Raw genomic sequence first — 15,645 nt, 5'->3', positions numbered from 1 at the left:
TAAAAATAACACACACTATTTTATTTTTGCCGCACAAAAATAATCAAAACTAATAGCTAAGTAGTTCACACTAATTTGACACATATCATCATACAAATTCTAATTTATCATAATAACTTAATTAGCTTGGTTAATAAAAACATTTAAACACCTAACATTTTTGTTTGGTAATTCAACATGTCCTAAAAGTTGTTCCATATCAAAGATATATTTGGTCAGACAATAAAAATAGCATAAAATAAACTTGGGTGAATATTTATTTATTTTTTATCCCTTTAACGAAGCAATTCACAGATTCTTAAGATAATCAACAATCCTATTTGAGACACAATAAGCAGTTGATTGGATTGTGATCATGGGATTGACACCAACTGCACTTGGAAGCAAACTTGCATCACAAACAAACAACCCTTCTGCCTCCCAACTCTCTCCATTCTCATCAACACCCCCTTCTTTCTCAGTGGCTCCCATTCTACAGCTCCCCATCTGGTGCGCCGAGCAGTATATGTTCCACTTCTCGCCCGGCGACAGCGCGCCCTCCATGGGCCAAACACTGTCCAGAAACTCTTCAATTTTACCATAACCTATGTCGCCACATTTTATTCTCTGCCCATCACTTCTGTGTGTTCCTACTTCCACAGCCCCCGCGGCTATCAGAATCCTCAGAGCTTGCTGAAGCCCAATCCTCATGTTCTCTTTATCCATTTCGGATAGTTTATAACTGATCCTTCCTTCTGAAGTAACCACCCCACAAGCCGTGTCTCTAATGATTGTGATTAAATGCGAAGTTCTCGGGTACTTAAGCATTCTCTCTTTGAAGTCTCGTCCTGATTCCCATGGACACAGTGAAGCGAAAGAAGCCGGTCCAAGCAGAGGCGTTTCGATGATAGCTCGTGTATCTGATGATTCAGAGTCTCTTGGAGGAACCTTATGGACCGATGTGATTATTCCTCCTTCAAAGACTTTACCCTCCAACTCCGAATTCGAATCAGGGAAGTATCCCCAAGTCATTAGAACAGGGTGAAGATGAAGGTTCCTACCAATGTTCTTGTTCCTTAAGCCACTCGAAATCATCAATGGCGGTGTAAGAAGTGCTCCACCCGCAGAAACTGTTACCTTGGCTTCAATTTGGAGCTTCATTGTGATTCTACTGCTTAAAGCCTTGGCCAAAACTCCAAAACACTTGTTCTTTCTTTCACTTCTTCGTCCGTTAGTGTTTGTTTGAAGCAAGAATTTCTCAGCTTTGCACCCTGTAATGATCACCGCGCCACTCTCAACAGCATCCACAAGCCATGTTTCTTGGGTCCCTTTCTTCTCTCCTTTCGGACAACCATAACCGCACGAACCGCAATAGTGATTCCCGGACGAGTTTCTTGGAACGTAATCAACCTTGAGTCCAAGATTCTGACACCCTTTTCTCAGCACTTGGTTTTGGAAACCTTCTTGTTTACAAAATTCTGTGACACCAATCCTTTCACACACGGTTTCCATTGCAGATTGATACTCTAAACTCGAAAAGAGGGGAAGCTTGTGTTCCTCGGACCACTCCTTCATCACATTTTGCGGCGTTTTGATGCACGCCGACCAGTTAACAGCAGAACCGCCACCAACAGTAGATCCTGCGAGAACCAGAATTCTAGAGTCCACTGAAGCAAGGATCCCTCCAGTTTCATACAATTGATCCATGGAAGGGCCTTCGAGAGACGAATAGTCTTGGGAAGCGAAATAGTTTCCTTTCTCAAGAACAACCACCTTGTGGCCGGCACTCGAGAGAACTGAAGCGGCCACGCCTCCGCCGCAACCGGAGCCAACAACCACTGCATCGCATTTGAGTTTGAGGGTGTTGGTTTTGGTGTCCATTGTAACGTTGAGGCCTTTCTTGGCAAGGGATTGTTGAAGAGTTGAGTCAGATTGTTCTTGCATTGTTTCTATGATCCCTTTTTGAAGAGGCCTCTTATTGTTGGAGACATTCTTCTGTTTTTCATCAGCAGCTACTTCATACCCAATGGCTTTCCATGCTGGATTGTCTCCCTTCTCATCAACCTGCAAAAGTTCAAGAATTTTGTTAAAATTCTCACAAACTATACTATATTGAGGAATGTTACAAGGAATACTAATTTATTATTTTTGTCCAACAGTTCATCATACTAATATTTAAAAGTGTCCGCTAAAAATTTGTTGTTGAATTGATAGATTAAAATAAAAAATAATAAATTATGTTGGCTCTTGGACTTTTTTCAAATATTACATTGAAAAATTTTTAGTATTTAAGTTTAGAAATTTATTATTTAAAATTTAAAATAAACAAAATAATTTTTAAAATATCAGTTGATGTTAAAAAATTAATTCTATAACATTATTCTTAGCATAAATAAAAATTTAGTGTATCAAAAATAACATATTATTATATAAATAAAAGTTTATACAAATAACATATTGTTATTAAGAAATATTATTTATATTATAAAAATCAATTACTAAATTAGTCATTTTATATTTTTATATATTAATTTATGTATATTATTTAACTACTTAATCAACCGCCGTCAGAATAATCAAACTCTTTTTTACAGTAACATTATGAAAAAAATTATGAATCACCCAATATTATTGCTATGCGGTGCCTGATTTATTTTTAATATGCATAGCATAATTGATTATTATTTGTTTGATGTTTTTATTTTGGGCACTTAAATAATCTTTGATAACATGAACTCATGATATATATATAACATGAAGATGACTATGGAATAAGGTCCAAGTATAGAAGTGTACATACCGAAGAGAAGAAACAATAGACGCACAAGACTTTGATGTAAGCAAATGCAAGTCTTATAGGTGTAAGGAACCTATGCTTCAGCCATTTCTGAACCACCTTTTCTCTTTTCTCCAAACCCATGTTTGAGAAGTTATTGATAAAGGGCCATTTGCCACCAAAGCTGAGCGACCCACAAAGCAACAAGGTCCCCAACCTTGTTGCTAATACCCACAAAATCACTCTAATCAATATTACTGCTTCTATTAACCCCCTCTTCACTAATATTTCTGCAACCTGTTCCCAATTTGTCATCATAGATAAAATTTAATAGATAAGATAAGAGATATCAAGTATATGTATGTTGAAACAATTACTCAACTAATTAGTTTCACACGTTATGGTTCAAATATTCTATATATGGCAGGGATTATCAGGCAAAAACATGTTTTTTTTTTAAATAAAGATAGTAATAAAGTGAGAAATTACACTCATATAGTATTTAGAGGAAAAGGATAAATTGAATACAAAATTTTAAACCCAAATGATATATACAAAAATCTAATTACTAGTAACCGTTTAATCAATCCAAACATAACTAAAAAAAATTAATAATATAGAAAATTAAATTTAATTAGTTAACATTAGTCAATTATTTTACATATAATTTTTTTTAACTCTTATATTTTTAAAGAATTTAAGATTTAAAATTTAATATTAAAAAATAATTTCAGAAAAATTAAGTTATATTAACTGAATAGATTTCTTAATTAAAATCGTAATATTTATGCATGATTCATCTTAACTATATAAAATATGCTCGTGGTTGACAACTGTAATCCAAAAACAAAATAATGAAGAAAAAGTGTTTTAGCTTTTAAAAAATTAGGCCCATGAACGACTAACAATACAATTCTATTTCTACTTCAATTTTCCAAATGCGCTTGTGTCATGCAATACACCATGTGTAGTTCTAGACTTCTAGTTTCTAACTTCACGAGTCACACGGTCAAACAACGAGAGCAGTGAGAATCTAAAAAAATAAAAAATAAAAAATTAAAAATTAAAAAAATAAAGAAGTGTGCATGATGCCGGTCGTTGTGGGGGTTTTATCTAGGATGGCAAAACAGGTCGAGTCCGTTGGAATGATCCGCTAAACCCGCTAAAAAAAGCGGGTTGGATTAGGATTTGGAGCCCGTCAAATTAAAAAAATTCGTCAAACTCGCACTGCCAAATTGGCGAATTTTGGCGGGGCAGGGCAGGCTGGTTCGCCGGGCCAAAACTTTTTATTTTTCTTTTTTTTATTAAATAAAAGAGTGGTTACTAGTATAAAATTAATGGGCTAGGATTTGGAGCCCGCCAAATTAAAAAAACTCGTCAAACTCGCACTGCCAAATTGGCGGGTTTTGGCGGGGCAAAGCGGGCCGGTTCGCCGGGCCAAAACTTTTTATTTTCTTTTTTTATTAAATAAAAGAGTGGTTACTATTATAAAATTAATAATTATAGAATTTTTAAACATTTTTTTATTTTTTTTATTCTTCTTTTAGTTATTAACTTTATTTATTTTATTTTACAATTTCATATATATGCTCAAATTATGTGACTTATTTTTTAAAATAAAGATGATTTTATTGACAAATATTATTTTGAACAATTTTATTGAAGTTAAAAATTAAAAAATAATAAAAAATTTATATTATAATTTGATTATTTTTTATTTGTATTTAATTTTTTAATTATTATTTTTTTATTAATTTTAATGAATTTTATTTTTAAAAAAAAAAAAAGAATCAAGCGGGTTAACCCGCCAACCCACCAATCCGTCGTAAAATGGGACGGACTAGCATTTTAAATCCATTTTAGTTTGTGAAATGAGCCAATCTGCCCCATTTATGAAGTGAGGTTAGACATGGTGGGACGGGTTGAGACAGATCGACCCACTTTACCACCCCTAATTTTATCTCTAATTTTTAGAAGTATTAAAAAATCGTAAGATAGAAAAATAATAAGAATCAAATGCACAATTTTATACGTTCAAATAAGATACATGATACTATTAGACTTGAAACACGGTCTCTCGGTGATTGATTGGTTATGGAATTTCTTCCAAGTGAAAAATAAGGTACATTGATATTGATTTAATATATAGAATATATAGAATTTAATGATTTGTAGTTATCATATCATATCATATCATATCATATCATCTACTTAATTAAATGGCCGTTTTACAAGTTGGAAGCAACGTACACATGATTGTTTTCCTTTCTTGTGAAGGTAACTAAAAAGACATTAGATATTTTTACTTCATATAACATGTACTGTACTATAGCTAGCATGATTTTAAACTATCCGAATGCTCATTAATATTCAATAATCATGTTACATGAACATTAAAAGTTAACCACCATATAAAAATAGGATTTGAATCCTCTAAAGTTTGAATTTCACTCTAAATAGTAAAGTATAATCTCTCACCATTGATTTCATAGATGGGACCAAGAATAAATATAAAAGAGAAAATATTCAAGAATAGAAAATCTCACTTTACTCTCTAAAGTAAAATTCAAACTTTAGAGGATCCAAATCTATAAAAATATATATTTAATATTCATAAAGAATTTAGTTATACTCTTATTAAAAAAATTAATTATTTTACTATTTTATATTTGATTATAAATATATACAGATATATAATATTAATTTAATAACTGATCTTTTATTTTTATGCATGAAATATTTTTGTTTAACAATATATATGTTTTTACTTTTTACCCAATATCCTAGAAATTAAATCATTTGGGTATTTGCAATGAATATAAGTTTTTACTATATTGATGTAAAATATGATATTTTTTAAATTTATCATATTATATTTTTTCTATCATTTCTTATCGGTATCATAACTATTATTTGATGAAGTACTAATCACTTGAGTTTTATTAGTTTTACCTAACATAATACTAATGTTCTCTGTAATGAAACACATTGTAAATGGGAACACCAAGAGTATTACTAAGACAGAATTAATTAAGAACAATACATATTATCATATATAATTACATTATTTTCAAAGAAAAACCTCCAACTATTAATATAAAAACTTTCTTTTGTGGCGTAAAAATTATTAAATGATAATTAAAATCCAAAATCTCTTCAAATGCGGCGTGCCCAGTCAAAATCCTAGGGACCAGGGGATTTAAAATGTACGAGTATCGGTTATAACCAACGAGGGTCCCACTTGTATACACAGTTTTGGACTTTCCCAGTTTGCATATATGAACACTGTGCTTGTAACAACCTCTTGCACAGAATGAGAGAAGCGCATGAAAATGATGAAAAATTAAAACTCTTATATATGCATTCCTATTTAATTTTTTTTAAATCAAAATTATTTAAAAAAAATAAAAAATTAATTTTTAGTTAATTAATATTAATTAATTATCTTTTAAAGAATTTAAAATAAATATTTTTTAAAAAAATAATTGATTTTGGCTAAAAATAATTAGCTACATAACATTACTCAAATTATTTAGGATATATATATATTTCGTGGAATAAAAATAAGATAATTTTTCATTAAATATATTTAATTAATATACAAAATGGAAAATAAGAAACTCTCATATATCTTCTTAATTTTAAACAAAACAGTTTTTGGTGGTTTATATTCTTTATCTTTTAAAATATAAGTATATTTATAGTGTTTTAATCTTTTCGAGAATTAAGAGAAATTGTTATATATATATATATATAAAGACTGTATCAGTATTCGTGTAAATTTTTTATTTCATTTTTATTAATGCTCAAATAGTGAAATTTTAGTTTTGTGGGTCACACACTCACACTAATGAATATATATCGCTTTACAAAGATATGAAGTATTAATAAATAGTTCAAAAGAAATTAAAAAAAAATCCCAGTATAATTAAGAACACATGATGAAGAAGAAAAAGAAAACTGTAATCAAATACGTATATATATTGGTATAATATTATGTTATTAATATACGTATGTACCTCATGAGGGTATGGATGTTGAGAAGCGGAAATGTTGGAGAAGGACTTGGTCACATCCTTGTTATTAAGCTCATCCTCTTCATCCTTCAATGGCGGCAAAGGAGGAATCACAACCTCACATATGCTTGCAAGTGATTCCATCTCATACCCAAAAAACCCATGTCTGTATTTTCTCTCTCCTCTCTCTCCCTTCAACAATGGATGGCACTCTCTTCTCACCATGATCTCTCTCTCTCTCACACAGAAGCTAATTAGGAGAATTGATTATATGAAATTGTGTGCGGAACGGGTTAGTTATGATATGAGAATAATTAGAAGGATCTAGATGAATATATATGGATATAGATAGGTATATATAGAAGCAAATTAAAGGTGCAAGAAATTAAAGGAATGATTATGATTGGTTCTGTTTAATTAATTGGAGGGTGTGATGAGGTGGAAGGAAGGAAGATAATGATAGACTGGTATGTAAATTAATAATAATCACAATAAATTTTTTTTCCTTTCTTTTCTAACTTATACACCATATGAGTTGTGGGTTGTGCGGCAATGGATATATATAGACTCAACTCTAACTACTTTATGTCAACTTTTCTAAATCATATAACTTCTCTACCTCCTGCGGAAACGGGTAAATTGCATGGTGTATAAAATATAGTTTCAATTATTGAGAATGAGATACTAAAATATATATGATTGTGTTAAATGTAATATAAAATATTTTGATGCTAAAATACTCATAAGTGATAAAATTGATTATTTGCTTATCATTTTATAACTATAAATTTCGATAATGTTTTCATATTTTAAAAGGTAAAATACACAGATATTTTGTGCAATAAAATTAATTAATTTTGAAATTTATTATAAATTTAAATTAATCTTTTCCTAAATTACACTAAAATTTTGAAGAGAAAGAATTTGATAAATCCATATCCACAGTGCATATGACAAAATTTTGCAGTGGGGTACAGTGTATATAACTATATACACATGTAATAAGAGCAAATACGAATTTTGACTTCCGATAGCTAAATTTTTTAAACTTACTTTATAGACATTTGAATAAGCCATAGTATATTTATATACATCACAAATTAATCTAATTAAAGGTATAAATTATTTTTTTTTAAATTATGATTATTTGTTTTGATGAATAACAAATTAAATAATCAAATATTTAATGCATGATATACATATACATACACATATTATATACATATTTATTCTTTTAGGTTATTATTTATAGAATTAAATAAAAAATAGTTATTTTTATTATATAACGATATATAATTAGTTACACGTATAAAATTATTTTATACTGATAGTATATTAAAATTGTATATATAAAATATTTGGTGAAAAAGTTTACTTGACAATGAAAGAATAGAATTTAAATTTTCACGACGCAGCAATATATATAAAATTTCGTCAAGATGAAAGTGAATTTTAACAAAAGCATTTGCTTTATAAATTCAGGGCTTTTATTTATTATGAATTTTCGAATGAAAGAAAGAAAGGTGACAAAATCAAGGTTCAATATTCAACATATTAATCGTAAGACTTTAGAATTTAATCATAAAATGAAAATAGTTTTCTCTCACAAATTAATTAAACCAAATTAAAATATTCTAGAAATTATATATTTTAAATCAGTTATGCTACACATATAAATCTATTGGCTTACAAGTCTTATAAGTTGGGGCAAACCCAACAAAAACTACTTTCACCCAATTCAAGCGTGTTAAACACGCGCGTCAGTCAACAGGTTCTAAAGCGCGCTACTCACCATTATGAACGACTCTTCTTCTTCTTCCTCAATCAAAACCGCAACCGTCGACATTCAACGCACATTCGAAAACTCAGAAGAAATTAAACTTTCAAACTCTTTGCCAACAGTCGACGAAATCAACAAGCAAACATCAAAATCTCCATAAAAAAACACCAAAAAGAAAGAAGAAACATTATTCAAGGTATTGTTTCACTAATCTTCTAGGTTTTTCAGATTTCTCTTTCTGATTTTGAAAACGAAGCATTATATAGTTGTATTTCTCTTTTATTAAGTAGATTCATTATATGTTCTTAGTTTAAAGTAGATATTAAGGTACTGCTCAAGTCGGTTATACTGGTTTACGTACTTTTAGTAAATGGTTTAATGTGCTTTTTCATTTATTTTTGTGCATGTTTGCATGTTTGGAAGTGAGTTTGTATATATATAAAATTTGTATTGTATTTCAAGTGAACTCATATTTGGGTGTATATGGCCAATTTTTTGGTGTATATCATTGAATTCGAATTTGACTGGTGTTTCTAGTGAAATTTTGACTTTAAATATCATTGTGAACTCATATAATATTATGTAATTCAACAAAAATGCAGGTGTATGTGTCTGGTATATATATCAAGAGTATTCAAGTGTACCTGCTGCTGTTGTACTTGTGCTTTATTAGCTTGTAGTGTCATTGTATGCATGTTTAGTTGATTTGAATATCTTTTGAACTCATATAATATTGTTAAATCTAAAAAATAATAAATGTGTATATGACTGAATTTGGGTGTATGGAGCTGGTATTTGGCTAATATTTTTATCTATTAACAATATTTTTTATTCCTTATAGTAAAAATGACAAGCAAGATTCAAGGGGGGACAAAATACAGTGTAAGCGCGCGCGCACACACACACACACACACATATATATATATATCTTAGAATAAGTCAATTTTTTCTAGTATAAATATAGGTTATTTAAATGACTCTCATTTTGCTTTGTTTATAGCAAACCAAAGACTTGAAATGTGCCACACGACTACCGAGTAAAAAGTTTGAAAAGATGAGCGAGGCAAAGAAGGCCATCATTCGCGAATTAGGATTTGGTGGTCTCATGCACATCCCGCCGATGAATGTGACATCCAAACTGTTAAAGGAGTTGGTTAATTCCTTTAATTTAGACAAAAACAAATTGGACACAAGGCACAGTTCGTTTAAAATTAAACCCAAAAAATAGGAGCTACACTTGGCCTCAATGCATCAGGTAATTGATTACCTCTATACTTGCATTCTCTGTAATCTATTCTTTGTAATATCTTATTCTGATCTCATGTAATCAAGAAATAAATTTAGGTATGTATGATTGTTATTTGGGTGTATTTCAAGTGATTTGGAGCGTAATTTGTTTTCTTTTTTATAGGAGACATATTTCCCAATAAAGTGAGTTTTAAGAAACTTTCTAAGGAGAATAAAGAGATTTTTAGAAGGATCCAAGGAAAAACATTAAAGAATCTGACCGATCAGATGATGAATATCGGTGTTGACAACAATCAAGATCGCCTAATGTTCAAGAGGATTTTCATCCTTTATATTCAGATGGCATTCTTGTTGCCAACTACGGTAAACAAAGTATCTCCTGCCTACCTAGCTCCAATTATTTGGATGGAAAACATAACGGAGTGAAACTGGGCTAGCTATGTCCTCAATTTCATCATCAAAGGCATAACCAATTACCATTTGAAAAAAAATCGATTGACGGCTACCTCTATGCCTTGATGATAGTTTATTTTCATCTAACAAAACATGCATACAAGAAAAGGAGAAGCAATCCCTGGACTGCCCTGGGTTAGCCATTGGAATAGGGAGCTATTGGTTGCAAGGATCAGAGCAGAAATTGATGGCCATATGGTAAATGAACAGAATACCTTCTCTAATTTGGGTGTATTTTATTTATGTAGATGGTGTAAATTAATGTTTTGACTGTTTCAGGGCATTGTCAAGAGGGCGGAAGTGAAAAACAAATTGAAGAAAATGAAAGAAAAAGAAAAGAAAGAAAAAAAAGAAGAAGCTAAGTTCATTCGAGAGTGATTCGTCGGAGAGTGAACTTGCTTTTTCCTCTGAGTCTGAACAAGACTCAGAGGAAGCTACAAAAAGAAGGAAATAATCCGCTAGGACAACTAAAAAGTAAGTAATATTTTTGGGTGTATTTTGTTATTTTTAGGGTATTTTTTTCTAATGATTGTTTGCTCTCCAGAATGGTATCCAGAAAAAGAAAACAGATTTTGGAGGATTCCACTTTAGAAAGTGAAAGTGAGTCCGATGATGAGTAAGATTATGAAATTGTGATTGCATTGCTTTCTTTTCTATTTATTATCAAAATTTGATGTATTAACATGGTGTTTCTAAATTAATTTCAGAAGTGAAGAATCGTCACCAATAATTAAACAAAAATCAAAGAAAAATATTCAGACTCCACCCAAAAAGTATACACTACTTTCCGGAGTATTTTATCATCAATTTTTTTTTTTGTGTTTGTCTGATTCAAACGTTTTTTATTTCTAGGATGCAATCCAAAAAAAGAAAGCAGATTGTTGAGGATTCGTCTTCTGAAGAACAAATTGAATCCTATAATGTGTAAGACACGTTATAAAGCTATCTAACCCTTTATCATCAAAATATTATTTCTTAACATATTCTTTTGCATGTACTGTCAGAACTGATGTAAGAACTGAAGAAATAGAAGAATTCTTAAGAGAATCAAAAAAGAAGAAAAATAATGAAAAGACTGTTGCACAGGGGTATGTTGAATTTGGGTGTATATTTTTTATTTTAAAGTGTTTTTGTTGCTGATAATTCTTTTTGCTTTCCCAGGATGAAGGAAGTTGAGGTCCCATCGACGAAAGGTCACTATGACTCATCTGAAACGTAAGATACTTTATTTGATAGAATTTCAAGATCCTATTTTAATTAAATAGTATTTTTACTAAACGATGTTTATTCTATGCTTAGAATGCCGGAGGTCAACTTAGGACACGAGAATGATCCTTTGTTTCAAGTACAAACGGATCAAAGCAGCGTAAACAAATCCACGGATATCATATAATTTCTGTTTCTAATACTAGTTGCTTAATTCTTTTGTTACCATCTGCTTCTAATTATATATATATATATATATATATATATATATATATATATATATATATATATATATATATATATATATATATATATATATAGAAAAAAAAGCCCTTTAATGTTTTATTAAAAAAAGATAGACAGAAAAAACTGAAAAATCTGCAACTATGTAAGTTCTAAAAAAAACAGAGCCTGTGTTTCTTTTCAATGCTTCAGGTGTATTTTGACATTATTTTGGTAGATTTCAGGTTGGGTCTGGAAGAAGAATTGGTCAGTGACCTAGCTCAATAGAAGATGATCATTGTTTGGATGGAGACACATTCACAATCTGAACCGCTTGATATGTGAGTTTTATAACTAAATTTCAACCTTCTAATCATCGATTTTAAGGGAGTTTTTTAACTTTTTATTTTTGTCTTGTTTAGAGTTCCGATTCAAGTGTGCATGCCCCCGTCCCAAACAACAACAGGAAGCCCTGTGCAAATTGAACCATCCCCCAAAGTCCCCAAGCAAGAAAATTAGCGAAGAAATAATTAAATGGTAAGGAATAATATTCGGGTGTATTTGGTTATTATTTGGGTGTATTTGTTTCTTATTTGGGTGTATCTCATCGGAATTGAGCTATAATTGTTTTTTTTAATAATTTGAATCCTTTTCTCTAACCTTGCAGCACTCAACAACCCCAGAAATCTGTTGAAAGCACACCCACAGTGCCACCAGCTACATCTAAAATGTAAGTTCTACACAATATAAATCTCTTTTGATATCATTCGTCTATTTATTCTTATAGTATCTTATATGTCAACACGTAGTAATTCACCCCCTGAAGCTACTGCTGCGTTGATGATGATCGCCAACACAGCATCCTATGTACCAAAACAATTTCCGGCACCATCATTCAGCCTCGGCTTCACTGATTCGAGTTAAGAAGAAACGCTAACTCAAGAGGGGCGACCAGGATCTGAGAAGGAAAAAGGTCCTGAGACACCAATACTAATTGAAGAATTAGAGGAGCTGGTGGAGAAAATTGCAAACGCTAAGGTTAAGGCAGCATTGGACTTTGCAGAGGCTAAAAGTCCCCTGCTCAAAAAGCAGCCTGCCGACTAAATTTTTGAAAAGTTTGAAACCCCTGCAAGGAGGAAGGAATTGTCGGCTAACATGAAAGGAAAGTGCTGCCTTTGGGTCACATATGTAAAGACATACGGGGATGGAGGTACTAATGAGTATGAGCTAGTGTGCACCCTCGATTCCCAACAACCATTGCTATTGTAAAAAATCCACTTCGCGTCTCTAAAAGCTAGTTCATATATCGAAGTTGAGGAAATATTAGAATAAGATTAATGATTTTATTATGACATCTGACTGCATTTTTGATTGATGTAATTAATTTGGATTTTTTATTTTTCTAAATTGTCACTGTTATGTATCTGATTCTGAACAGACAAAATATTAGAAGATTTGAAGAAGAAATTTACTGTCTCTCCCCTACTATTGTGGTAAGGTGTATTGAACTCAATTTTGGGCTTATTTGTCTGATGTGTTGGGTGTATTAAATATTTCTTTTGGTGTTTCACAAATGCTGCAGAACATGGCTATTGGAAATCATGAGGGTGGCGAGATCCTACAACCAAAAACAAAAAAGCCGTTTAAGATTGAAGACTACAAAATATTTATACTTTTTTTGGACCAGAAAAAATTGGCATCCCATCCATATGTAAGTTTTCGTTTTCTAAAACTTTTTATCACAATTCTTTGGTTATGTGCCAATTAAACTAAAAACACTGTTCAATATGGCCATACTTCAGATATTTGCACCTGTTTGCTACGCGGAACATTGGGGGATATGAGTGGCTGATGTTAGAAAGAAAAAATTGTGTATCCTTGATCCGCATCACAAGACGTGTCCCTCCGAACCCAGAAAGGAGCTTAATAAATTTGTTGTAAGTTGATTCTGTTATTTGTATTTTAGGATTTGGGTGTAGTTCCGTTCAAAATAAGGTGTAGTATGGGATCCTTTGGGTGTAATCATTAATTAAATTTATTCTTTCTTATATTTTGCTTTGTTTTTTGTTTTTAGGGGTATGTGATTTCCAAAATGAGGGTATATGCCGGGGGCATCTCTCAAGAAAGACGATCGTGAAATTGAATCGCCATACATCAACATTGCAGGGCAAAAAATAGAGTATAAATCTTTCTCTCTGAAAATTGTGTTTTCTCTTGCTGTCCTATTTTAATTTGCTAATTTATTTTTTGTTTTCAGCTATGATTGTGCGATTTATGTAATGAAATGCCTTGAAATAATCAAGTCTCAAAATATTAAAAGGGAGAAATATAACTAGGAGAATTGGACACAAGTAATTGTGTTTAAAACTATATAACTCTCTATTACTTTACTAAATTAATGGAGTTCAGTAAAAGAATATTGTTTTAAACTGTAGGCAGAGGTGGATCACTTTAGAGCTGAATATGTATCGCGGATTCTATTTCATGAGATGAATCGAGACAAAGATACAGCCACTAGGGAAAGCGAAGCAATAAGATTGTCCAAGCCATCTGCAGTGTTGCTAAGTCCATATTGTCAAATAGATTCAGATGATATTGACAGTGATTAGTTTGAATGTAGTATAGTCTTGGAATAGTTTGAACCATTTTTGTAAAGTTTGTGAATATTTAATCCAATCTTATTATTAATTGTTTTTGCATAAATAAACTGTCTATGCTGTATTCAAAAGCTGTCAATTACAGTTTTAAAGAAAATAAAGGAAAACAACACCAAAGGTGCTAATACCCCTGAATTACTTTAATAATACACCAAAATATAACCGGTATACACCCAAATTGAGTGATCACATATTTCCATGGAAAAGCAACCAAGGTTATGAGAATTCAGAAATTTCAATTGTTAACCTCTTTAGGATTTGATTGTATATGTATTGTAAATTTAAAACAATCAAATATAAATAAGACACTAATTTTCAACACAAACAGCAGCATATGAAAAATATAAAAAAAAGGAAAATGTCAAAAACAAGAGCATGTAGAAATACACCCAAAAAATTGATCTTTACACCAAAATACTGGCACTATACACCCAAAAACCTATCTCCTGCTGCTAGATCTCTGAAATGATAATTCATAACATGTTCATGATATTGGCTAGAATTTGGTTGAACCACTGATGCACCATAAAAAAAGTTCAACTGGAAAAAATAAACTCACAAATTAACAAAACTATTAAAAGAAAAAACTCAATTACCCCCTGTTTAAAGAACAACACTTTTACCTCGCTTAGAGCTTTCGTTTTCTTTTTCTTTGAGGCATTTGGGATGTCCTAATCTATTTTTGGGACGTCCTCTTGTTCTCACCCTTGGAGGGCTTTGAAGCTCGTTAACGGATTCCAAGTTAGTATCTTCGTGAGATAACGAACATGTCCCATTCCTTTTGACTTTCAGTTCTTGCATCTCAACCACGACGTTATCGTAGGCGTGGTGCAAAATCGCTGTGAGCTCCTCAGATTCTGATGCAAATTCGCATATATTTTGTGAACGAAACACTAATTCGTCAAACCTCTTACTTCTTGGCTCTAACACTGGCTCGTCGTAGCTACTCTTGATGTGTGTGTGTGTGTCTTCTCTTTACGTTCTTACTCCATCGTTCCAATATATATCTCGGTGACACTTTGTTTACTCGCTCAAAGCTTAACACGCTTAGGGTGTGACGACCCAATATCCCTCTTGACTCGAATAATAAGCACTGGCATTTTACTTGGGCTGCTACCGAGTCGTATGTAACTGCAAACTTGTTGAATGTTGAGTTGAAGACTTGTTCTATAACTTCGTATACCAAATAGCTTAGAGGGGAGTTCATTGATCTTGTGATGCAATTCGCTTTTCCTCTAAATTGTGCTTGGACTTTCCTAAACTTCTGGTGAGTGTGCACTTGTTGAAACTGGACTTCTATTGAGGATT

General features: G+C 31.6%; 1 protein-coding gene across 1 annotated transcript; it reads right to left on the bottom strand.

Moving 5' to 3' along the window:
- Window positions 1-7,563, bottom strand: LOC112789928 (long-chain-alcohol oxidase FAO1). The gene is made up of 3 exons (XM_025832098.3): window positions 6,775-7,563; window positions 2,780-3,052; window positions 1-2,043 (listed from the first exon to the last, which is right to left on the bottom strand). Exons 1-3 carry the CDS (start codon window positions 6,994-6,996, stop codon window positions 289-291), a joined length of 2,250 nt encoding a protein of 749 aa, XP_025687883.1. The 5' UTR covers window positions 6,997-7,563; the 3' UTR covers window positions 1-288.
- Window positions 7,564-15,645: the final 8,082 nt, after the last annotated feature.

The sequence above is a fragment of the Arachis hypogaea genome, chromosome 3 (assembly GCF_003086295.3).
Source record: "Arachis hypogaea cultivar Tifrunner chromosome 3, arahy.Tifrunner.gnm2.J5K5, whole genome shotgun sequence".
NCBI classification, from domain to species: Eukaryota; Viridiplantae; Streptophyta; class Magnoliopsida; order Fabales; family Fabaceae; genus Arachis; species Arachis hypogaea.
Note: the sequence above shows the minus strand (reverse complement) of the source record. Positions and strands in the feature narration are given on the sequence as shown.